General features: G+C 35.8%; 1 protein-coding gene across 2 annotated transcripts in view; it reads right to left on the bottom strand.

Annotated features, from left to right (window-relative positions):
- LARS2 (leucyl-tRNA synthetase 2, mitochondrial) overlaps positions 1-25,950 on the bottom strand; it is an 84,321-nt gene that overhangs the window by 43,253 nt on the left and 15,118 nt on the right. For both annotated transcript variants that reach the window (XM_059848283.1, XM_059848292.1), the window contains exons 5-8: positions 24,368-24,428; positions 16,631-16,720; positions 12,425-12,568; positions 738-845 (exon numbers count right to left, since the gene is read on the bottom strand). In XM_059848283.1, coding sequence (XP_059704266.1) covers positions 738-845; positions 12,425-12,568; positions 16,631-16,720; positions 24,368-24,428 — 403 coding nt within the window. The remainder of the gene's footprint in view (positions 1-737; positions 846-12,424; positions 12,569-16,630; positions 16,721-24,367; positions 24,429-25,950) is intronic.

The raw sequence follows: 25,950 nt of genomic DNA, 5'->3' as shown, positions 1-25,950 counted from the left end.
TACTTTAAAATAAGAAGTCACTTTTAGAGTGTTAGACTAGAGTAAATAATTACAATAAAGCTTTGAAGTACAAGGGCTGAAATTTGATCAGAGTCTCTGAAAATGTCTTCTGTCACTACCATATTCATGAAGCCTTACCCATCTCTTGACAAAAAAGGGGAAATCTGAAGCCCTTCTGTAGGTAATGATAATTTTTTTTTCAGGTTTCCTTTTCCTTCCTCTCCTTTCTTTCTATCTAGACTTCTCTGCAGCTCCATCACTACCTAATGGTGTGGTTTCCATTATTTTAATTATGGGAAATAGTACGTGAAATAATGGACAAATGTAAGCAAAGTAGTTTGCCTGAGGTCAGCCTGGGTCTGGCAGAGAAGGTGCCATGCAGAGAAAGGCAAATGCCCAACTAGACCCTAGCTGACATGTGCAGTGCCACTTGATAGTGCACCTGGCACAAATGTTGTGGCTTTTAGGGAAGCTTATTAGCTGGCATGTATTTTGGCATAAATATACACAGCCAATTTGCATCCACTTGAACACACAAACCCTTTCCTAAGGACGATAAGCAGGGAGCACCTCTTCAACCCTCAAGTGCTGTTCTCCAGGAATCTGTGCATGAATGTAATAATCATCTTTTTTAGGTGGTTTCAAGCTTTTAAGATCTGGGAATCCATTCCCATCACACATTTCAGGGGTTGCAGTTAGCCCAACCAAGAGAGCAGCAAGTGAAATTTCTGACTTACCTTCAGCAAGAAGTCAAGAGAGCACCCAACGCAGTCACCTATCCAATTGGCTTGCATTTCCTTAATACCATACCACTCAGGGAGATCAGATAAAGCATCAAACATGGCCTTAAGCAACAAAAGAAAGATTAAGGACATTCAACTTTTGTAAGCATATGAATTAATACTATGGGTTTAATTATAACTAACAGCAAAATGGCAAGGTGCTGGTAAAAACATTGGAAAAGGTGGTTTTATATTGCTGCTACCTCAAATTAATCTCTCTGAGAATAGAACTAACACGGTACAAGTCAGAGGTATGTCAGTGCCACAGAGACCCTCTTGTGGCCTCTTGAATGGACTAGACCTTAAGATACAGGAATGAAAAACTTAGATGAAAATAAACATAGAAAATATTCCCAGTGGTTGTAACTCCTGGGAAGGGTAGGTGACCTACTGAGCTGAGCAAGACTTAACAGATGTGCTTGAAGATATGAAGCCTACATTTGTATTAGTTGTTTTAGACAATAGCCTAGAGATTGCAGTCAGACAAAAGGTGTTAACATGTCCTAAAATTTTCAAGCTCTGGCTTAAAATAGTTTCTAGCTGATAGTTTCTAGCTATCTTTTTTTCATATTTTGTATTGATAGTTTACCAAGCACAACAAGCTGCAAAATTGATTGGGATCGTTAGGTCGTATCATCCTGCAAAAACAACACTAATCATAATAAAAAAGGTCTGTATCAAAATAAAAAATATATATAATATTATAATAATAAAATTCTTATAAGCAACCAACAATGAAGCTGGGTCAAGAGGGGTCAAGGGTCTAGAGCAAGTCTTATGAGGAGTGGCTGATGCACCTAGAGATGTTCAGCCTGGATAAAAGGAGGCTCAGGGAGGACCTTATCATTCCACAACTGGCCAAAAGGAGGCTGTAGTGAAGTGGGGGTCAGTCTCTTCCCTCAGGTAACAAATGATGGGACCAGAGGAAATGGTCTCAAGTTGCACCAGGGGAGGATACTAGGAAAAAATTCACCATGGAAAGGGCCGTCAAACACTGGAACAGACTGTCCAGGGAAGTGCTTGAGTCAACATCTCTGGAGGTATTTAGAAGACCCACAGACATGGTGCTTAGGGACAGGGTTTACTGATGGACTTGGCAGTGCTAGCTCAATGGCTGGACTTGAGGATCTCAAGGGTTTTTTCCAACCTAAATGGTTTTATATTACGCAGCAATGAAGAAATTCAGTGTTGCTTCCTACTAGCCATAATGTCCAACAGCCAGTTTGTAACTTCTACGTATATTTGCACTCTACAAGAGATAAATCTATATATTTATGTGCTTTGAGATGTGTGGAATGGGAGCATAAAAGTCTATTCCAAGTCAACTAGTATTTGTCTAAAAAGTCTGAACTGCATGATTTTAATAAATGGTATCTATAACAATGTAAAGAAGACAGATAATGTTTGTCTCATTTTTCAATTCGTAACACTTCACATTTTTGTTATGAATACTGTGACAGTCCAAAATCTTTACTTTGGCAGAAGTACAGCCAGAGGCATGAGTCATTTGGACCTATGGTGAATATGCTGAACAATAACAGTTAAAACCTAAGAATAAGGCAACACGTTGAATAATTTCTCCTTCAACTGTGACTCTCAACATCAAATGTGCAAGCTCTTTATTATCTCAGTAATTACTAACAACCTGCAAAGATGGACATTAGCTACTAGGTCCTGTTCAAACCAAACAGTAGGTAGGTGGATATTTAGTGAATGCACACTTAATTCTTCTCCAAGAATGCATTTTAAGCTCTGTTTTAATGACATACTTAACTAATTTCAAAGCAAGATGCATAAAAGTTACCGTAAGAATTACTTGTTTAGTTACTGCTCTGTTGTATATCTGTCATTCAAAATATAACAAAAGCAAGGTCCTTTGTAAACCATAATATTACACCACCACTTGGGATTTTTATTCCTTTCTACAATTTTTATTGATGATTAGTAAATAAAAGAATGTTAGGCTTTTGGAGAGGTTTTTATTACACTATATCTTTAATCAGTTTTAACAAATGCAAGCATGCTATATCTCAGAGAATTCAAAGTTTGGAGTATTCTCATTAATTGCACCGTTCCAGAAACAGCTAAGCTTTATCTACCATGATCAATCTAGGTACTTATATAATTATGAAAGAAAAATAAATAACTGGAGATATATATATAATATACCTCTATACTATGTATGTATATCTCTATACATACACACAATACCTAGATACATTCTTTGTAAGAACTTTATGTATTTTAGAAAGAATGAAATTGTGTCAGTACACGCAGAACTGGCTGTTCACATTAGATATCCATTCTAGTCTACATCACATTTTGCTGCCAGAAGCAGCAAATTGTGCATGTGTTCTACTGAAACTGTACAGTCTGTAACTGCTTGCCAGCAAAGCTTCCTAGATGTTTGTTCACTGCAGTATTCATACACCAAGACTGTCAATACCAGCGCGATAATGATTTTACTGTAATTCATTGGCCTTATTAGAAGTTTCAGTATGACTTAACCCAGTTCTTCTCTTGATAATGCAATTACTTCATGCAACTAAATACAGGAAGAGCCAACTTTACTTCATGTGAATGAAGATAACTAAGCTTACTCTGCATGATGATGAAGCCTAGCAGGGTTTGCAAACATAAACCCTTTATAACTTAATTTATACATAAACAGTTTAGTGTGATAGGAAACAAAAAACCCAAGCAAACAAAAAAAAATTCAAAAATGTTCAAAATGGAATTATGATTCCCAGTTCTTTGTACTCAACAAACTCCTTAGGTTTCTTGTCAAGGCTATGAACAGCAGGTGAAGCAGAAAATGAACATGCAAACCATAAACACTTTACCTGGTGTTACAAAGGCAAATAATACACAAATATGCACACTGCTAGCATGTTAGTAAGTGTTTCTGAATGGTAAATTATCTAGGGTACTCACTAGCAGGAAAGCAGAGAAACATCAATTCTTACACACATGAATGCACCTGTACATTCAAAATTCCTATGTGCAAACTAGGACCTTATAAAGACAGCTTAAGGAAAACCCTTTAAAAATGCTTTCATTTTCAAATTCAATTGCACTACACCCTACAAAATACATGCCCACAAATATATGCCAAAACTTTTATTAAAAAAAAATTACATGTATACTATTTGGGTATACAAAACTCTTAACCAATGCTAGCACAGAAATTCCTGAATATTTTAAGTTACTATTTGGGAAGTAAAATATTAACTCCCATGATTTTTGCTTCCAGGCTATTTTAAAAAAATCACTGCCATGTTCAGTAGAACATTTTCTGAATCATTAGAGTATTCCCATGAATTCTGCTCCAAATTTTAATTTGCAAATTGCCAATCCCGGCAGTATTCAAGGCCAGGCTGGATGAGGCCTTGAGCAACCTTGTCTAGCGGGAGGTGTCCCTGCCCGTGGCAAAGGGGATTGAGACTGGATGATCTTAAAGATTGATTCCAACACCTTAACATTCTGTGATTCTGTAACTACTGATAATTTCCACAAAAAAAAAAAAAAAAAAGCTGATCCCTAAAGATGTGGATATAACTACTCGTTATTTCTGCCACAAATTTGTTAACTTGATTTGTTAACACAGAGAAGACAATCAGCAAGAAGACTCCCAGCACACAGGCAAATAAACAAAAGTAAAACCATGTTGGAGTCAACTAGGGACAAAGAACAACAGCAGAATTTCAGTCCAGTAAGCAGAGAGTGATAAGATTATCAAATAAACTCAATTTTCAAATTTCTAATGATAACTTAATAGTGAGAAATTTGGAAACATTAGGTAGCAGAGTATTTCTGCTTCCATTTTTCATTACTCGGAAAGAGACAAGAAAATTTCAAATGCAAACATCTAATTACAGGAGAAATTACTCCCATCTTAATTAAACATAAGTCAAGGAATAGCATAAATACATTTTGACAGTCTTTCAGATCTAAAGATAGACAGACTCAGGAAAAGCTCAAGAAATCAAAGATGTGTTCAGGGATGAGAATGATAATAAAGGCTCTAACACATGGAGAAGTTGGAGACTGAGGATAAACCAATGTTTCACAGACTTTTTTACTCTTTCAGAACATGAAGAAAATCCTGGCACAGCCAGAAGATGAAAGTCAACTACCTGAGATGATCAGAGAGCACCTAAATCAAGATGAGTTTGCTGAAAATAATGGAAGACAATGATGACCAAGCCTAAAACTAGAAGTAACACACTGTATGTAAAAACTGGTTTCACATTTCTAGCTGTTTAGTCTGCTGAGGATTATGACAGAAGGAGAACTTCAGTTAAACAATTTTCAGGCAAAAAAGATCCAGAAAATCCAAAAACATAAGTGCTTTACAATTTCCCAAGAGCATCTCAACTCCAGAAGTCCTCCTGTTTTAGTTCAAAGAAAGATTCTGCTGAACCCCTAAGAAATTCAGTCTCTGACTTCATGAACTAAAAGTTTTAGTAGATCAATACCTGCTACTAATTTCATATTTAGTGAGAGTAATTTAACTCCTCTATGATAGTACATGAAATAAGTGGAAAATCTAAATATAAGCTATATAATCAAATGTATATTCTTTTTTTAATGAAGACACTTCAATGAAGTCTGACAGATCTGCAAGGTAACTAGAAGATCAGATTAAAAAATTCAGCAAAAGGTCGCATTTTGGAAGAATTCAATTAGCAAAATAAAATTGCATTCTCCTAAATTACAATAAAATTTAAAAGCTTTGCTTCTGAGGAAGAGTCAAATAAATATCCAAGCTCTGTTTGGATTAAAATGAAATTCTTCACTTCATTTGATCAAACTCCCAAAAGAGCAACCAAATGTAAACTAAAGATTACACAAAATCATTTAATACAACTTGATATATTAACATATATTAAAGTACAAGAAATTAAAGCTAGGCTGTTCACTGTTTTATTTTGCACTCTATTGCACTGTTCCAACTGTGATTATATGGTACAGCTTCTGCTGGCATTTAATATCTTTTTGTTTTACTATTTCTTCTTCTCCTTCAGTAGTTCCTGTCTGTAATATTGCAGGTCACTCTTGACTTTTATTTCCCATGTGTGAAGAATACTGAAAACATACATTAAAGAGGAGCAATAACACAGACACTGCGTATACTGAAAATTCTTTATCATAAATGTCTGAACTGTCAGCAGTTTTCCCATTTCCTTACCTACAATTTATGGTCAACAAACACCTCTGGTGTGATTACACAGAGCCGAGGCAAATAAATGTTTCCTTAAAAGCAAAAAGCAAATCCAGAATTATTCTCTTGATCTGTTCTTCAGAGCTGTTCCTTGCTTAAATTTCTGAAGAGAAGATACTCCCTTTCTGAAATACTGAAGTATATATTTGTGATGAGTAACTGAATCCATAAACAGAAAAGCTCTTCAAAACATTTGTTATCACTTTTAATAGTATTAAGTAAGCACTGTTTTGATTAACCTCATACCAAGAGGAACTTAAATGTACATATCTGTACCATCAAATGGGATGCTGTGTTTAAAATACGGTGAAAAGACCAGCCTGGTCTGGATATCCACAAACAGCTTTCTGTCTTGCCAAACTGACAAAACAGGGGCCATTTCTTAGGAATGAAGTGCTCAGCAAGCTGAGGGAGCACTGCTCTTGGTCCTTGTCCAGGAGACAGCTCTCAGCCTGGCTCAAGAAGAAGAGTTTCAAATTGAGCTTTATCAGGCCTGCTCTGTTGGGAGAAGACAACTATGAGCTAGACTCCAAGTGTGGGAATCAAAACAAATCACACATAAAGAATGAAAAAGAGCCAGCATTTCAGTTCTCAGTGATGAGGCATTACCTCCTGCTATGAAATCCCAAGTGCTACCAAGACTCCTAACATCCTAAAATTCAGTACCTCAATTTCATTACATTTCATTACTATTCTGATTAAGATCTCAGAAATAAAATACAAAATAAAAAAATCAAGTAAAACACAATTACATGAAATAATTCCAAATCTATTCAGATGAGGCAAAAAGGGCTGTCAGATGCAGTGCAAAGCCAGAGAAAACCTGGAGAAGAGTTGTAGTTCACTTGCTGTTTTCCCTGAACAGAGTCAGCACCATGGCCAAAATCTGTGTTCCTGAAACCCACAGAAAATGAGAAGGGTTTATCGCTAAATGTCTTTACAAAAAAAAAAACTTAACTAAGAAAGGGTGCTACTTATCTGCATGGCAACTATAAAGTACATCAGTATAATTTTGTTGGTTAAGTTGCCCATTATTTGAGTTAAACACCGCCCTACTGCTGTGCAAAAAAAGGGAGATGATTTAAGGCAAAACTTGAAGTTTTAAAGTTGCTTCTGTTTCATTTTATTCAAGAAAAGATTATTTTCCAGCTATTTGAATGAATTTTTGTACAGTAAAATATGGAAAAGAATTGTATAAAATTAATTTAGGAAGAACAGCTTCTATAAAAAGACTAACCCTGCCAATTCTGTTTAGAGGACTCAGTTGACCACATATAAAAACCTCCATAAAAGCAATTTACAGGTACACAGAGAAAATACTAACATTTACAGACAGATTTTTCCAATGAATCTGCCTACCAATTCAGCGGGGTAACCATAGCAACTAAATGTTTTAGCTTAAACATCTTAAATGCACAGAAAACAATTTGAATAAAAATGCCATCAGTTAAGGCATTATACTTTTATCAAAGAAATGCGTCAAAAGAAAAATAACAATTAAAATGTTCTCTAAAAATCAAAAAAAGCTGCTAGATGATTTCACATGTACTTTACAGTTCAAAAAATGGGTCACAATTACTTTATTACTTTACATAAGCAAAATGCTTTCTGCTAAGCATTAAAAAGTATGGTCAATATTTTTGCCCTTTGAACAAAACTCATTACCAATGGTAAATTGCCATGTGAGCCAACACTGCTTTGTTTACAATTTTTATTGCAAGAAAGGAATATGAGCTCCTGCAGGAACTAAAAAAAAAAAAAAAAAAAAAAAAAAAAAAAAAAAAAAAAAAAAAAAAAATTCAAAACAAGTCCACAGAAATCTGAACAGCAGTGTGTGTAGGAATGAAGCACTGATTCCTGTAATACCCAGCTTCACAGACCACTACTAATCATGTAACTCCTGGCTGCCATTTAACCAGTAATGTAGGCACTGCAGATGAAGATTACTCTGATTTTTACTTTCATTAAGGTTGTGAGATACCAAGGAAAACATAAAATGATAAATGGGCAAAAGAGAGGAACACAGATGACTAGAACAGATCAGCAGTATACACTATAAATAGGCTGAAAGTTACAACAAAATAATTTGTGGATGCTACAAGCAGAAAATAGGTTATATCCATACATATTGAGCCATTATTGCTAGCTGGCAATTTGCATAAAGAATTAAAGGCTAGAAGATGAATTAAATGTATTTTAAATGGAACTTCTTCTATGAAACAAGGTTATGGAAAGACTTACATTTTCCTTGAAGCCACACAGGAATGGAGCAAGTTAACAGAAATAAAGCTTTTTTTTCATAATACTTTCCCATTATATCAATTTATAGAAAACTCTGGTATAACTTTGGGGAAGGATTAGGAAATAGACTTGCAGAGAGCCATTTTTCAGAAAAAGGGCAAGGAAGGTGATACTTGTGACATTTGATCTTGAATTTCTGTAAACTTTTCAGAAGAAATATTAGTCACCATTGAAGGCACAAGAAAAAGGTGACCAGAATCAAATGGCTTCCCCTATGATACATCAAAACTGGATAAAGGCCTGACTGTACAAAGGTTAGTGAGACACTCATAGAATTCTAACCCTTTAAGTCTGAAAGCAGCCCAAGTCGGAAAAAAATACAAATCTTCCCCAAATGGTGCAAGGATTAAGTTTACTCTTAGTGCCTTCCAATTTTTAGATTTTAAAATAAGAAGGAGTGGAACTTCAGTGGATAGCAGAAATCTAGTCACACAGCTCACTGAAAGCCTGATCCACTCAGCTCTCTACCTTCTTCCAAACCCAGGAAAAACATCTTGCACAAAGATGGATTAAATCTGCTCTGTGCCTGTGAACTTGTCCAAGCTGTGAGGAAATAAAGGGCCATGTGTGCTGGGATACAAATTCTGGCAGTAGAGCCCAAAGACCTAAATGCTGCTCTATACTGACAGAAAACACAGGTCTTCAGACCCCAATGATTGTGACCACGCTAACCTGACATAATCTTGTCTTAACCTCCTGGACACATTTAAAAAAAACTGAATTGGACAAAACATGTTCAACAGGCAATTGACTCAGAAATGGGGAATAAAAGACTCAGGACCAGACAAGTTCTAGAAGGGCAAGTTCCTATTTCTGTGAGTGTCTAATGCAAAACAAGCTGACCATGGATTTGAAATTCCTCATTTTATAATGCCCCCTCAGATTTCCCTTTTACAGGAGTCTGGCATATGAATTATCAAACAACTGACAAAAAAGGGAAGTGACATCCATAAGGAACCAAATTGCTGTACAATTTATCATTAGAGGCACAAATATATGAAGTCTCTGAACTGAAAAGAATTTCAGGAAAACAAAACTGTACTGGTAGTGTTTCTAGTCTGTTATGTTAGTCAGGAAAATCTCTTTATGGAAATAAGTGTGCTCAAAATCAGAAGACATTAAATAATCCCCCTTGCCAAAGTGAAGGTATCATCACCACCAATGTTATCATCCTGAAATCGTATTACCAATTAAAGATCTTTAGCTTCTTAAAGAGATGTCTTTATCCTCCACACCTATAAGGACTAGCTTCATGAAATTTGGACCCTCCACTCCAAAAGGAAAGGCTCTGTAAATGATGAGGCAAATGAAGGTCTCCCTCTCAATAAAGCCCATTCTTCTGGCAAGAGCTTTTGAAAAGAGGTGGGGAAGAAGGTTTGAGGAATAGGCTAGGAAGAGTGATTACTGCAACCAGGGTGATTATTGTAACCAGGGTGTTCAACAATGCAGGACAATATGGATTCAGATGAACTGTCAACAGCCTGAATACAAAAAAAAAAAAAGGGGACAAAAGAAACAGAAGGAAGGATTCATGGCTCTTACCACTCCTGGAGAAGTACTGGCATGACTTGGTAATACGGAATGAAGAAATGTGTGCAAGGATGTTTTGAGGATAACTAGTCAAATTATTCAGAAAGAGAAGCCAAAGTTGTAACATTTCAGATCTGTAATTTGGCTCCTGTCAAAATGCTAATGTGAAGCTTCCTGATTATGTCAGTGTGTGCACAGAGTTTCTAAGAGACTGAAGTAGTTGGCCACTATTAGCTCAGATCCAGCTTCCCTCCAGTGGACTGTCTTCAATTGTGGCTTGCAGTTCATGGGCTGTTCCAAGTTGTATGGCCAAAAGAGTCTTCTTCAGAAAATAATCCACAACATGCTATGTTGTCTAGTCTCTTGCAACTTGAAGGAAAAAAAATTGCCAGAAAAAGGGACTTAATTTGTCTTAATCTTCCAAGCACGACATCCATCGACTATCAGATATTGGACTTTATAGAGCAGAGCCTGGAAATCTGCTATTCCTATTCCAGGGTGGGGGGGGAAGTTATTTTTCCCCCTCTACAACCAAATGTTTAAAAGCCTTGCCAAAAGAAGCAGAGTAAGACTATTTAAAAAGAACCACAGCAACAAAAATAGGAGTGAGTGGAGGGTGAGTAAAAAGGAAAATCCAAACCACCTGCTGATTCTTGGTAGCATCTGTCACTGTACAAGAAGTGGAAGAACATGAAGGTAATGCTTGCCAAAGCACTTCAGCTGGAAGCAGTATGGCATCATTCACTGATCTGGTTGTATCAGCTAGCTCAGACCCTATGAATATCAATCACAAACAGAACAAAATTTTGGGAAACCTTCACAGAAATCTGTACTCAACTGTCCTTTGCAGCAATGTTTTAAGGTTTTGTAGGAGTTTATACAAATTGTCTTCCCAAAATGAAAAGCAGAAGCAGCTCTTATTCATGTCACTAAGATGTTCAAGAACAAAAGGTCACCTGCACATTTGCCCTTCATGTAGGTAGGGAATACAGCAGTGTCCTGAGGTGATGTCTTTTGGGGGGAAGATGAGAGGATGTTGTGGAGGCAAAAGTTCCTTCTTATCATAAGATAAGCCTGCTTACTGGGGAATGACATGATGGAGACATGCTCTGCCCAAGAGATCGTGCATTTCCTGTAACAGCACTTCTCAGGTAAGAGACTAAATACAAAAGATAAATCCTTCCTAGCAGAGGGTGGATATTGAGCAAGAGGTAATAATCCCATAAACCAGGGGTGTTTTCAAGGTTACTGAAAAACTCCTCAGTCATGTCTTTTGGTCTCGATGAGTAAAAATTTATGGCTGATTCACCCTTTTTAAAGGGATGTAAGTAATTGGGTACCAGCATGGATACAGGCCAGAAATACCAGTCATTGCTTCCTACTACCTGTACAGAGACAACAGACAAAAGACATATCAGTAGAGACAGAAACTCTAATGGAGCTCCAGCCTCAAACGGGGGGAATCAGTGAGTTGCGGCAGACCCTTAAATATCACAATGGTCATAATGAAATCTGGCGACAAAGGAACTGGGCAAAAAAAAAAAAACAACTCAGAACATTGTGTTCATTTTGTGATGCTGCAGACATGCTCCTTTTTTCCATCAGCTATTGCAAATGTTCCCTCCTTACTGCCAGAACAGGCAGCACAATCAAAAAACATGTATCTCAAGCACCTCTCTGTGTATGAAGAATCAAAGCATCAGGCTGGATATCTAAAGCTTTTCTCTTTGTTATGAATAGATCTAGAGAAAGACACAGACTTCTTCTGTGGATGATTGTGGAAATTTGTTTTTTTGAGTTTGAGACTTGGTAAAAGGATCAAAGACAAACTTTAATATTTTCTTGGGAGCAACTTTTCTCAATCTCAATCTGTACTTGAAGTCTCAATACACAGAACACTCAGAGGGAATAAAAACTTCACCTTGACACGACAGGAAGCTGGTACTTTCATCCCAGAGAGCATAAAGCCAAAACTTTTGTTCTGAATTCTGAAGTATGGAATCTACATTGTCCCAGCACAATCAAAACTGGAGCTTATAAGAAAAAAAGGATGTTTAAATAACTTGAAAACATTTTAAAAATAAAATATTATCAAATAGAGTATGAAGTGAAGTAGAAGGCTGAGATGAATCTTTAATAAAAAGCAGTTAAACATAAAGAACCATGGTGCAGACACAGGTAGAACTGAATGCTAGGTGATGGGCTGTACTCCATGGCTTATAAAATGCCCGCAAGTCAGCAAACAAGTTTTGCACAGCTCTACACTCAAAATACGTAAAAAAGCACTTGATGGTAAATACAGGATGCTAAGGTGCAAGTGCAGAACTCAGTAATTCACCTTTAATTTATGCCTTTTGATTTCTTCAAAACTTTATCCCACGCCAGTTACCTACAATTCCTAAAGAGGTGAACGGAAGAACTTCAGGGGTAATAATTTTAATATAAACACATCCACAGGGATATTATTATGCAATTACATATTATTCAAACATGTATTTATAAAGGACCACATTCAGCTTAATATTTCTGAACAAAAAGTCTCCTCTTCAAAGTGCTACCATAATTTCCAAAAACTGTATTCTCATACCTTCGCATAAGCAGTTGTCTTGATAAACCACTGTTTGAGGTATTTCTGCTCCACTTTTGCTCCTGAACGCCAAGAGCAACCATTACCATCCACCTGTTCATTAGCTAGAACAGTCTGATCCACTGGATCCCAGTTAACCAGGGCCTAAAAAAAAGTTGCAGGAAGAAAAAATACTTTCAGTGGCTAGTTAGAAACCAGTTTTACTTTACAGATGCCAAATGCATTATACAGAAGCACACCTCAAACGTTTACCTGAGTTTTTAAAACATCCATTTGAATCAGCAACATGGACTCAGCTGGAAAAGTTTTGAACATTCATCTTCTCAGAACTCAAGAGACCCAAAAATGCAGTTGGCAAGGTTTGTCAAGACTGATCATGCTAGCAGGATAGGCAGACACCTGACTGCTTGGCTGTGATATATAAGTGTTTCAGTTGACTATACTGCAAATAAAATAGTCTGATGCTTAAAAGTTCTTCACTACTAATCCAAAAGTGTTGAGTCAGACTGAGGGGGATGAGTAGACAAGGATGTCCAACTCAAGAGGACAGAATCACAAGAAAGTATTATAGTGGTTAACTATATTTTAAATGAAAGAGTTGATATTATCTGTATGTCTACTGGGTGAATTACTTTTGAAATTCTTTCCTTATCAATACAATTGCATTAAGTGGAAATCTGTAAAGTGAAATTAATATTGGTGTTCAACTCCACAAACCTCATATTTTGAGCTTTTGAGTCAACTGAAATACAAGACACAACATGCAGGGAAAGGAGCAAAAATCAAACTCAGCCTCCCCTAGTACTGAACAATTTAATGGGTCACTTATCAAAAAGGATGTAAGATCACAAAAGAATCCTATCCAAAAGTGGCATAAAATGCTCTACACTGACTTGCAAAAATGAACAGAAAGGAAAAAAATATAATCAGAGCAATAGAGTAATCTATTATATTGAATGTTATTTAGCATTTAAGCTAAATCAGTCTTACTGAAAATCAGTAGCTATAGTTCCATAGAGATCTAATACATTAAACACTTAAAAAAAACATTTTCAAATTACTTCTTTGGGTATGGGGAGGTCTTGTATCTCAATCAAAAATTACTAACTGCACTCACAATGTATATTATATTTTATCTAGCACTGATCACCTTCTGACCAGTTTCCAAACACCCAATATTGCTTCATTTTAAATAAGCTACATATTCTTACCAAGAGTAAATACCACAACCACTTTACAACTCTTATAATGAGGAGAGCTAAAAGAAAGATGCAGGGATCCCACCTTGCTTAGAAATATTGCTCACAACTGTGTGAGCAAAAAGTCTGGCTACATTTATTTATAAAAAATTTATTATCCTTAAATGAATGAATGCTATTCATTGATAAATTGAAACTTGCCTTCAAATGAATCTCCTGTGAATTCAGACTTGAATTTTAACTTTTTACTTTTTGCCTACCTTTTATCTGTTACCAACCAATAATACCACACCAGATTTTATAACAGGCCTATGAAAATTCATTGGGAAATAAAAATAAATCAACATATTTCACTATTACAAATGTATTTTCCAGAATTCCAGAAAATACAGCTTCTTCAGTAATAATACGAGGCATTATGAATATGGCTCTAATGATCTTTTAATTTATAAAGTTCTGAAAAAAAGCCACACAAAGTTAACATTACAGCTAAAGAGAGATAAATCAGACAATATTGGGAAGTAATAAAATTCCAGTTGCATTAAGTGGTATTAGCATAAGCTTGTATTAAACTGGCTGTGACTCTAAGTTGAGAAAAAATACCATTTCTATTTTGATGATAACATACCAAATTTATGGTGAAAATTTTGGAAGATAACTGAAATGATTACATAACTATTTAGCATAATAAATCCTCCTGTTACAACTCATGAGGCTATATCTAAATCAATCCTACAAAACATAGAGCAAATGTGCATTTAAGAAATCGTTAGTGGAAAGGTCTTTGTATTTTTCAAGTTCCATTCCTTCCATCTCACACAGAATTTTGACAGTATCTAGAACCTGGCTAATAAATGAAATCTTTAGTTCCTGCTTGTACCTCACAAAGGCAACTTCTTGACAATGACAGCCTCTGAAAATATGACCCCAGGAAGCTGCTCAAAGTCATCTACACAAAGAAAGCACAGAGCAGGAGTGTTCAGAGCACACCAATTATCTCACTCTCCTCACTACACCAATACAGACCATATGCTTTTAAGACAGGATTCATCTTGTCTAACTTCAGGTCTCCAAAGTGTAAGTATCTATCTCCAGCCTTGCTGTCTCTGGGTCCACCATGGATTACAGGAATCTGATCAAAGCAAGAGAGTCAGGGCAGGTATTAACCTCGGTGAGGCACTCACATCTGGCCAGGTCAATAACCTCCACAGTACATTGACTAGGTGAGTACTGCAGGAAAAAGGGACTATTTTGCTGTAATGAATAAAGGTGCCCTCTCTGGATGCTGCAGCACTCAGATAGACATTGTTATCCTCCATAATTGCAGCTCCTGGACATACTGAGCCTGTGTCTGCCTGCCAGGGTAATTTCTGGTCAGACATGCACACTGCTGGAACAGACCATTAACCAGGCTAACACTCTCCTCGCCTTATTGTCACAGTAAGGCTGTAAATTATCTCTTGTAGTCAAAATGAAACTGTAATACAGGAGACTTCAAGCTGTGTTTAATACATATTGCAGACACACTGACAACATGAGACAAATATATGCTTTAAGTATATATGACTGTTCAAAGAGACCCAGGATCATGGGCTCTCTCTGCCATCTGTTTCCTGCCAAAAAGCAACTGGTTCATATCCACCAGAGATTACATCCCCTACAGATTGACAGATGCTGATTTAAGTCCTCAAACTGATCCTTGACTTGAAAGCAGATGGAAGTTAGAAGTAGATTCAATCACTGGTATCCAAACACCTCCAGGATCCCACAGTACTCGGCGTCAGAATGCAAAATTTATTTTGTATATCAGCCCTGCTTTAAATGAAGCAGCAAACTTTTACTTTTCAGATTCATCTGAGTTCACTTGTCAAACAAACAAATTCACAGATAAAAATAGGCTTGTTATTACAAAGCTGGGGGGTTAATTTTTTTTAATACAAGAAAAAAATAATTACAGAAAGAAAAAAAACCCCAACCCCCAATCCAGCATGCTGGTATATATTAACCATTGAGGGGTTTTGCTGGTTGTCATTTAAGACCTCTGAATACAAATGCAAATAGGAGAAATAGCTCAGTAACACCCTGCTATCCTAAATGCTACCTTTCACCATCAATCTCTTTTTCCAGGTTCACAGAATAATTGGAGTACATCCTTAATTATATCCTATGGGGTTTCCTGGTTTCTACAGAATACAAATGAAATATCAAAGCATATTAAAGAAATCTTAGTTTCCATTTTAAGTTAGAAACATTCACTAAATTGCTGCTTTGTTAAAGTGCAGCTGTTCAGGTATTTTGGAACTGCATTGCCTAGGCTATACAGAGAGTTCTCTGGACTGCTCATTTAACATCTTTGTTTCATCTTGTGTTTAAGAAATAACTGAAACCCTCATTTTTCAGATACAGCCTGGCACATGTTATGTACAAAATATTATAATTTCTTAATGTACTGGTAACTGATGAACAGCTGTGATAGTCTTATGACACCTAATACTTCTTTAATATTTTGAAGATCAGAAATAGACTTCTGGAATAGGATGGTTATGCACCTGATCTCTGATTATCCTATCCAAAATCAAAAGTTCTGAGAGAGTATTACAGTAATGTTAGACAGGTAAATAATCTCACTGCTGAAGAGACTCCTAATGACCACATTGCCATGTATTTCCATGAGGGACAACAAAATCTAAAAAATATTAAATCCAGGAAATAAAAAACTAAAAGCTATATTCTGATCCTGCACTTCAGTGAAAATCTCTGACAATAAACACTTCTGACTTGACTTGCTACAATGGCCATGCATGCTAGTTAGCTACATAGAAAATTCATAAACTGCTACATATAAAATTCTGTTATATATAAAATTAATTCTGTTTTAGAATGATTTAAAACTAACATAGCACAATCACTTTATGACTGTGAATGGACTATGCAGAAACGTGCCACTGACGTGAGTGGTCTAAATTAGTGTAGCAGCAAAGTGTTTAAGGTCAAAGTTTGTACCTACCTCTTTTTGATACACTATCCCAGCTTCAAAAAGCTTAAGAAAGAGATATTGTGTCCACTTGTAGTACTCTGGTAAGCAAGTGGTTACCTCCTGTGGAAAAGAAAAATTTCTGAAATGATTCTCAGTATTTTCCTACATTGTTTTAACTTCCACAATTAACCCGGAGTGTATAATATATTCCACAGAGTAAACATTTATGCATGTATTCATGTACAAACCTATTTATTTGTATAATGCTTACAATGAGTGATATTCACCTGTACACAAAACCAGAGAACATGGGCTTTGTGTGGGTTTAATGCAGAAGGAAAAGCTTCTTTGTTAACATGGGATATAAAACTCTGTAAGATTAAAGCTGATAGATATAAAAACAGAAGATGAATGGAAGTGATCACAGCTGCCTGATCAAGGAAACAGCAAAACTAGAAAAAAAAATGCAGACTTCTCCCAAAGAACCCTCCCAGCCAGGCTGCCTTTTCCACTGTTGCTCAGCAATGGGAAGCAGGAGCAGAGGCTGTGGATGCTCAGAGGCAGCAGGGAGCTGGCTGATGTGAAGCAGGCAGAGCGAGGAGCTTACAGCTGAAACTGTGGGTGCAGGAGGAGAGAGAACAGCGCTGAGGGGCTGCTGGCAAACAGACCGTGCGGGGCAGACAGGATGGAATACAGGGTAAGACTCTGAACTTCAAGATGAAAGGCAGCTCACATTCAAAGGTCAAATAAGCAACTGTTCCAAAGGCAAAGGAGCTCAAGTTAGGAGGATGCTCTTGGTTAAAGTATGGAAAAAATGAGTCATAAAAGTCACAAATGAGGAGGATGGTTATGAAGGAAATAAAGACAGATAAAAATAAAAGACAACATAAGCAGGGGGAATGGGACTTAAGAAAACAGCAAGCTACAATATAATGGATAGCTTTTTTAAAACTCAAAAACATTTGCTAAGTTTTTAGTGAACTCTGATAATTAAAAAACAAGCTGCTTACCAACTGCTCCATATTTTAAATGTTTGTTCTTAAAAAACTCTAACTTAAAATAAGCATTAATATGCAAAGACAATGAATGGATTCCATCATTACAGACTCCCTGCCCTGTTTTCTCAACACAAACACAGGTTTCAGAGATGCAATGGAAACCCTACCTGCCTGAAGTGGAAAATGGCTTCTACACCGAACTTCAAATTAATATGAAGCTCTTGATTTTAAAGTTACTGACAAAAAGTAAGCCACTGATACAATTTATTCCATTTGGAGTATTTATCAAGCATCAGAAATAGCTCTAAATGTGAAATGTCTTTCACGTGGGCTTTCCCATCATCCTAGCTTCCCACTACAGACAGCTCCTGCAGTATCATCTGCTACTCAAATGACATCTGAAATGCTCTAGCAGAAAAATTTTATTCTTCTTCTACAACTTTATATACTAGTTGCTTTGAACTTTAGATTCCAGCGCTGAAACACAGCTTTTAACAATTAATATGACCTTTGAATAAATGTGCCTCAAAAGTGTGTATAAGAGGCTTTCAAGATCAAAAAGAGACATTTAATGGCAAGTTTTCAGCTCAGCATGTGAAGACCTAGTAATGAAAAACAGTTGCTTGATTAAAACCCTTTGCTCTGCACTGAAAAAAAACCCCACTTCATAAAAATCTGATTTCCATCTCTTCAACTAAGCACACTTAATAGTTTTTTCCCCCCCTGCTTCTTCACACAGTGACAACAGTTCTTGTGCCAGTGTGATGCCACTACGGGCAACAGAATTTCATCACTGGAGTATCAGATGCACAAAAGAAGAGATGCAATCCCTTTCAGTACATTATAAGATTATGTGAGCAATAGGCAGGATGACAAAAGTGAGCTGCCAAATAAAAATAGTAAAGTGAATGGAGATTGGTCCTTTTGGCCCTGAAAGGTAGGTATGTGTCAAGTGAAACAAAAAGATGACATTTCCCAATCTAAACAAGCATGTTACAAGCTACACAAGCTTGAGCTACAGGATACAAGCTAATTGCTGCAAACAGAATCCCATGTACACGATCTCTCACAAGGAGTAAATAGACATTTATTTGAAAGACATGCAGGACTGTATCACTGAAAAAGAAAGCTGCTGTGTGGTCACTGAGATGCAAAAAGATCACTCAAACTCAGAATTTAATTTTATAACCATGAAGGTTTGGAGTAACATTTCAAGTTAATGAAGAAAGAGAAATTACATCACTAACAAGTAAAATGAGGCGCTGAAGACAAGACAGCAAACTCCTACCAATCTTGAAATGTGTTTTGGTGTTTTTTTTCCTATCATTTAGCCCAGTAAGATTTACTGTTATAAATAATTTTCAGTGTATTCCAGTTACTGACCTTGATCAAATGAATGATGTCTGGTAAAAAGTTTCCATTAGGCTGTCATCATGCTTAAATTAAGGTGAATGTTAGCATCTCTATTTATACTCTATAAGCACGACAAAGATCTGCAGAACACTAACAGAACTATCTTAACTCAGAAATACACAAAAGAGTTTATAAAAGGGTTTGAAAAGTAGCATGCTGGAGCCATTTCAGCCTGCCAAAAACTGTACATTTCTGCTTCTCATTTGCGATCTGAGCACTGGCATTACAGCATACATATAGAATCCTGTATCATAAAGCAGTACAGTGAATATATATAACAGGATATTACCATCTTTTCCACAAAAATAAAATACCCACTAAAAATCCGAACTCTTCTAAAATTATGTAAGATGCTGCTCAGCTGTCCAATGGATGTACTCTTCAGTGCTCTGTGAGAGATTTAGTGATCACCCACCACCTGAGCACTTCAGAAGTATTGTGAAATGCCAGGGAAAGCCTCTCCCTCTTCCCCCCATCCATTTTGCCTTTTACTTTTGTCAGCTTTATACAGACACTCTCACCAAAATGCATCTTTGTCTTTGGTTACTGTTACTGTTCTTTATTCCTACAGGAATGACACTCATTCATTAATAGAATTCATTACAACAATTTAAAGAAACCACTTATATAGGTGGTTTGCTTTTAAAAGAGCAGACACTGGCAAGGCATAGCAAAGACCCCTATCCTTACCAAAAACTACCTTGCTTAATCCATTTATTGCAGCACAGTAATTTGTTCCAAACAAATAACATACCAGAAGGGTTGGTAGCTTGTTTATTTTTGCAAATAAATTCTCAGTTACAGACCAAATGATAGTATTACAATCTGGATTTGATATCACTGTAATGTGGGAAGCAATGGGTCCATGTAAAGGTCAAAAAGCCATTCACAATTATAAAATTTGATTTAAAGAGTACCTTTCAACTACCAATAAAAATAAGGGTAACCAATAGTAAAGAATCCTGCATAAAAAAACTAACAAAAACCAACTAAACCTCGATGGAAGATTTTGGTGTTTAATAAAAGAAAAAGTAATTTTCAAATGCTATGTTTTGAAATTCATTATTTGTTCTAAATCTGCTCCCTTATTACAATTTTCTATTATCAGTCTCTGACCTTATAATTAATTTTTGCTTCTATTTTTAATAATAAGGTTAACTTATTAACCTTAACTTTAAGCTACTTCCATTGCTATATTTTAAAAAATAAAAGCAATATTTATAGGCTGCATGAAAAGATTTATTTTTTCCTAAGATTCACCAGGCTTTATGAATAACATGTAACTAGACTGGAGATATGTAATTTCATAGTTTATTAATAATAAATTCATTTTTAGCACATTTTTATACTGTCCTGAAGACAGGCATGTTGCACCTCTTTAAAGGGAGATGAGAAGAAAAAGTCAGGATTGGATTTTTTTCAAAAATCTATTTGGGAAGATAAAACAGTCTTTAATCAATTACCTGCCTATTTTGGTTTTCAAGGGCATGCACTACCTCATCTAGAAGTATAATTATTTGATTTTCAGAGGTTTGGAGCTACACCAACCTACATTTCTAAATTAATTTCAGTATTTGTATTTCAAAGGCCTTTAGTTTTATGCTTTATTAGCTACAAATAAAAATGTCATATAGTGCCTACATTTTGGAACATGAATATATTTTCTGAGGAAAAAAAAAGCAGTCTTGTATCAACAGTTTCTTTTTTAAAAAATTTAATTATAATTGGGTCACTGATTATCAATGGTACGTGGATGAGAAGAAAATTTCATAGGCAATAATCTATGTACTGTTGGTTTTATGCATGCTCAGGCAGTACACACAAATGACAGCTTCAAAATCAAATAGAAAATTATCTGCACAAAGAAAATCTACCAAAGATTTAATTTTTTTAATGTACAGAGCAGACAGGGAACATTAGTCTCATGCAAAAAATATGTTACTTGGAATGCAGAAATTGAAATTACTAAAAAAACCTTCATAGAAAGAGCTATTTCCTGGGAGAAAGTTAAAGATTGATAATAACGGTGGTGAACTGATGGCTTACTGGGAACATGCATTTGGTCTGATGACACTCCTGAACAAAATAAAGGAAAAACATTATATGCTTTTCATCTTTTGTTGCTGATGATATGAATAATTGAAAATGATACTGCTTAATTCCCCTGAAAATCATGTTCAAAAGAAGTCACGGGCAGTTTGTTATGCTGTCTGGGGTGGTATTTTCAAAAAATCTGATCACCAGGAATGCTCAGATTATAGTTATCTTACAACCCAAAACATAATGTTGGGGATTTTTTAAATTTTCCATGTGTTTTTAATGACTCTTAGAGACATTTCTTCCATGCTCAAACTTCAGCTTTTCAACTTTCCATTCTGAGAAACATAAATGTTCAGAATAGAAATGTTATCTCACTTACTTATTTTTAAAAAAATCTCTCCCCAGAATCACACCATTTTCAAAGTGATTTACAAATATAATACTTCTAATGTGAGGCCCTTAAAATACCTCCAGGTAAAAAAATCAGATAATCATTTGTATTCAAAACTCGTCTAAGGCAAAGTACTTACAGACTTATTAATTTCATTTCATTTTTAATTTGCTTAGATTTTCTGTTTAGGAGAGCAATTTTAAAGTGCCATTGTAACCTGACTGAAATAATCGAATAATCTAATCTAATTAATCTAGCTTTTAATAAATGTCTTATTTATGATATCTTATCAGATAAGTAAGTTCACTGACAGCTACAAGACAGAAATACCTGCACATTTTGATTTGTAATACAGAGAGAACAATGAAAAAAAAGCCATTGAAAAATAAAAGGAAATTTCTAGTATTCCAAGTGCACTGAGATTTGTTCATACTAATTTTATCAAGCAATAAGATTTAACTAGTCTTTGTATTTCTGGACACAAATTTCTTGACAAGCAGACGTGACTTTATAAGCAGGCAGACTCTTTAGGACAGCTATATGCACTAGGTTCTCAAAATGGATTTTTTTTTCTTTTTTCCATTTCTCTTTTCCCATACCATATGTAAAAGGTAAAGTTTATGTAAGTTTCCTTCCCATCATCTAAGCATATACTCTAAGCTGGCCACAGAGGACAGAGACAATTAACATAAATCCACACTTTTAAAAAGCAAGTCACCACACATCAAGATATGGATCTAAATTAGGGGAATGGGTTCCCTCCAGCATTATTTGGTAAGTACTATGCAGTAGCATAATAAAGGGGAAGATTTAAGCTACATCAACGAAATTAAACCTAAAACAGATGCCTGCAGTTGAGTAATAATCTTGCTTAATTAGACCAACCCATATAAAATCTGTTTTTCTTGGATTGTTCATAGGAGTCACTAATACTAGTGGGTTTTTTGCAGTATCACAGTATTTTGTGAGCCACTGATTTAGAGCCATACAAGTATAGAATACTATAAAAAATATTCCTGACCTCAAATAGCTCACTTTTAAGATAAGCACTTGCACAGCACAGTGCATTTCTGTGCAAAGATGTTTGAGTTAGCCCAGGAGCAGTACAGCTGAGGCAGTAAGATGCTCTGCCCAACCTAATGAGCCCTACAGAGAAGCAGGCTTTATCAGCCTGTAAAACACCCTGCTACAGCTTAGCCCTTCCATTTCCACAGGTGCTTCTTTCATGGCCAGCTCAAATATCTGTGCATTTGGAGGTTAGATGATATTTTGGGCATCATGCATTTTTTGCAATTAATAAACATATCTGTTTCTATGGCTACCATTCAGGTTACTCTTACTTCAATTAGTATGGCAGGCTTTCCAAGTAAAACAAAACTTAACTCATAAACTAAGGAGTGAAAACTCTAACATGTGCTGCATTTCAAGGAACGTTTTACAGCTGTTTTAAAATCTTACTTTTCAAAAGCACAATTATGTGTCCCTAGAGCATTCTAAAGCATTTCAACTACACAGCAGTTCAAATGGAGTTGGTAATAGGGCATCAAAGCCTTTTCCTCAAGTATTCAGAGACTCCTGAAAGTTCATTAACTAAAACACAGTTTACTAGTAAAGTGAAGGTAACTCTTGAAGAATAGGCACAAATAGACAAATGATTTTTCCCTGGGTACTTATACTTCCTACCATGGTTTTCAATACTGCCACTTTTCCATCTGTTTTTCAGGACACAAGGGCCAAATGGAAGCTTATACTCGAGACATTAATTTTTTCAATTTTCTTGAAATACAACCTGCATTACTGAACTTTTGTGTGTGTGTGTGTGTGTGCGCACGTGTGTACTCCATAACACAGCCTACACACAGGATTCCACTGCTTTCAAGTACTGCTGCACCACACATACAGACAACCTCTGAGATACCAACAGCTTTAAACATTAGATGTCAAGAATGCCTGCAGTGAAGCTTCCACAATAAATCTTTTATTTTCAGAGCAACTTTTTGGCTACCAAGAAAATTTAAATCTTATTCAAAAGGCTTATACTGAAAAATCCTTCCATGTATGAGACATGACAAAATGGTTTTTTAGATGCAAGACATACAAATAAACAACTTCACCTTCATGATTAAAGAAAACAGATGGCATGTCTCAGACTGTCAGAAAACTAATGCTTTTCCTTTTCAGACCTACAATACTGCTATAAAAATCCAAGATTAGCATCTCCATCACTCTATTCAAAATCACATTAAGGTGATAAGTAACAGCTACTGCTGAGAATATAAAGGCAGTGTGACTGATTCACTGGTAAATGCAATAACCTCACAATCGCTTCAAACGCTAATTTCTTTTTTATCTGGAAAGCGACATTAGCTTGTGTCTAATGGTGTTTCCTAAGTTTTTTAAGGTGAACACCAGATTCTCAAGCATTAGTGTTTTAAATAAAATTTCTGGTTTCCAAAATGATCCTGATATGAACATCTATGAAAATGCAGGCTTATACTTCGAAATTTGGAATAACATAACTGAGCCACCACTTTCATTTACTATCTTTAAACATTTGACATATGCATTGAAAACAGCACTCCTCGAAAAACACAGACCTTAGCACAAAAGCATTGCTGTTTCATATATATATGTTCATTACCTTATTTCTGACACAGAAAATTGATACTTCAAAGAGATACAAAGCAAATACAAAATCAAAATGACTTTAAAGATTCTCCTACGCATTGATACTATCAGATGATATCAGCATGTCAAAAGTTAGCAAAATCTGATAAAAAGCTCAATTTTACAGTTTAGCAACTTAAACTGGTCACTGCCAAAGACAGCTGTATTTTCATAAATAAAATGATGAAATTCCATGGGTCTCAATGCTCCATCATACAATAAAATAAAGCAGTATCCATTTTAAAAAGAAAATCTTACCCTTTCCCATGTAAAAGACAGACCTAGTGCATCAAACTGTTTCCTCATGTGTTGAATGTTACTGCAAAATAATGATAATAAATGAAAAATTATTAGCTTAAGATACTTCTAACGTGATCATATAAAAAATCTGGTGCTTATAGAGTTCTGAGAAATCAAAAGCACTAGTTAACCTCTAAACACTATGATCTCACTAGCAGTAAAACTCAGAATTGTCAGAATACTCAAATAATAATTTTAAAAAGTCCCCAATACATTCTGGTCCAATTCCCATGGCTGTGTATATGAGGCAATACATTTTTTGTCCTCTAGATTTGAATGCAACTTAAAAGTAAATATGGCAGTGTAGTTTGAAGGGAGCATTACTTAAGCACCACTTCTCACTATTTTTAATTATCTTTACTGCAGCTGAGTCAAAGGGCCCTCTTAAATCTCAATGCAGTAGGGGACACTTCCACTTTGAGATTAATCCTGCTCTATTCTGGCAACACTATCCTGGCTGTTATTTTGCTGTGGCTCTGGTGATTGTGTAGAATAACCTGAATCAGCCTACCCATTCAGCTGAAGATATGCCCTATAAAAATTCTCCAAAAAAACCCCACCAGATTTCTTTCTTCCCTCTGATCAACAGGCTAATCAAACAAAAAGTATGGCCCATAAAACCAGCTGAGCCAGTGCTTAGGAGGTGGTTAGAGCTTGTATCCTGGGAGGTGACAAAGAACTACAAAACTTCTGGGGGCAGCATCACCATAGGTAAACATTAATCAACTCTCTGACACTGTCAGGTTAGATGCTGCCTTGAATGGATTGTATTACAAATATGAAGTAAGATACATCAGAATATACAGTGAAGCTTTAGTTTGAAAATGTAATAAATATGCTTTACCAAAATACCCATAATTACACAATATTAATTAGTGACCTGGTGGGAATTGATTCATAAAATGGATTAAAATTTCTTAGGGACTTTGACCTTTCTACTGAAAGACATTCTGTCAGATAAAGTAGTATCTATCCTCCCAGAGTGGCTAAGTTGACAGTCATGAAACCAAGCATTTAATTCTGGTCCAGAAAAAACTTGCAGTGCAGAATAATTGACTACTACAAGTATCTAATATGATAATATTTTTGTTGGAAAAGAATCAAGAATTTTAAGATGGGACCAGAAGCATGAACAAAACCTAAACAAACAGCATTATCAAAGAAGGAAATGGATCAAGGTCTACAAAGATAGCACAGATAGATTACTGCATCCAGAGTACAACAAACAACTTCACTTAGGAAGATTGGTTTGCAAGTAATTTTCAGAAACTGTTTACTTATATAACATTTTACTCATTTTAAAGAATATTAGGAGAACATGACACCCCATTCTGTGGTCTAAACCCAAAAATGTTCACAGAAATCAGCAGCAATAATGTCTACTTAGCATTTTCCAAGATCCAGTCTCAAAAAACCCCAACTACCTCCTTCCTCTCTCCCATGGTACCAAAATCTGCTAGTAAATCTAACCATGTAACTCATCATTTTCCACTGTGTGCTCTATACTAAGGTTTACCTCACCATGATGAAATTTTGATTTA

This window comes from Haemorhous mexicanus, chromosome 1 (assembly GCF_027477595.1).
Source record: "Haemorhous mexicanus isolate bHaeMex1 chromosome 1, bHaeMex1.pri, whole genome shotgun sequence".
NCBI classification, from domain to species: Eukaryota; Metazoa; Chordata; class Aves; order Passeriformes; family Fringillidae; genus Haemorhous; species Haemorhous mexicanus.
Note: the sequence above shows the minus strand (reverse complement) of the source record. Positions and strands in the feature narration are given on the sequence as shown.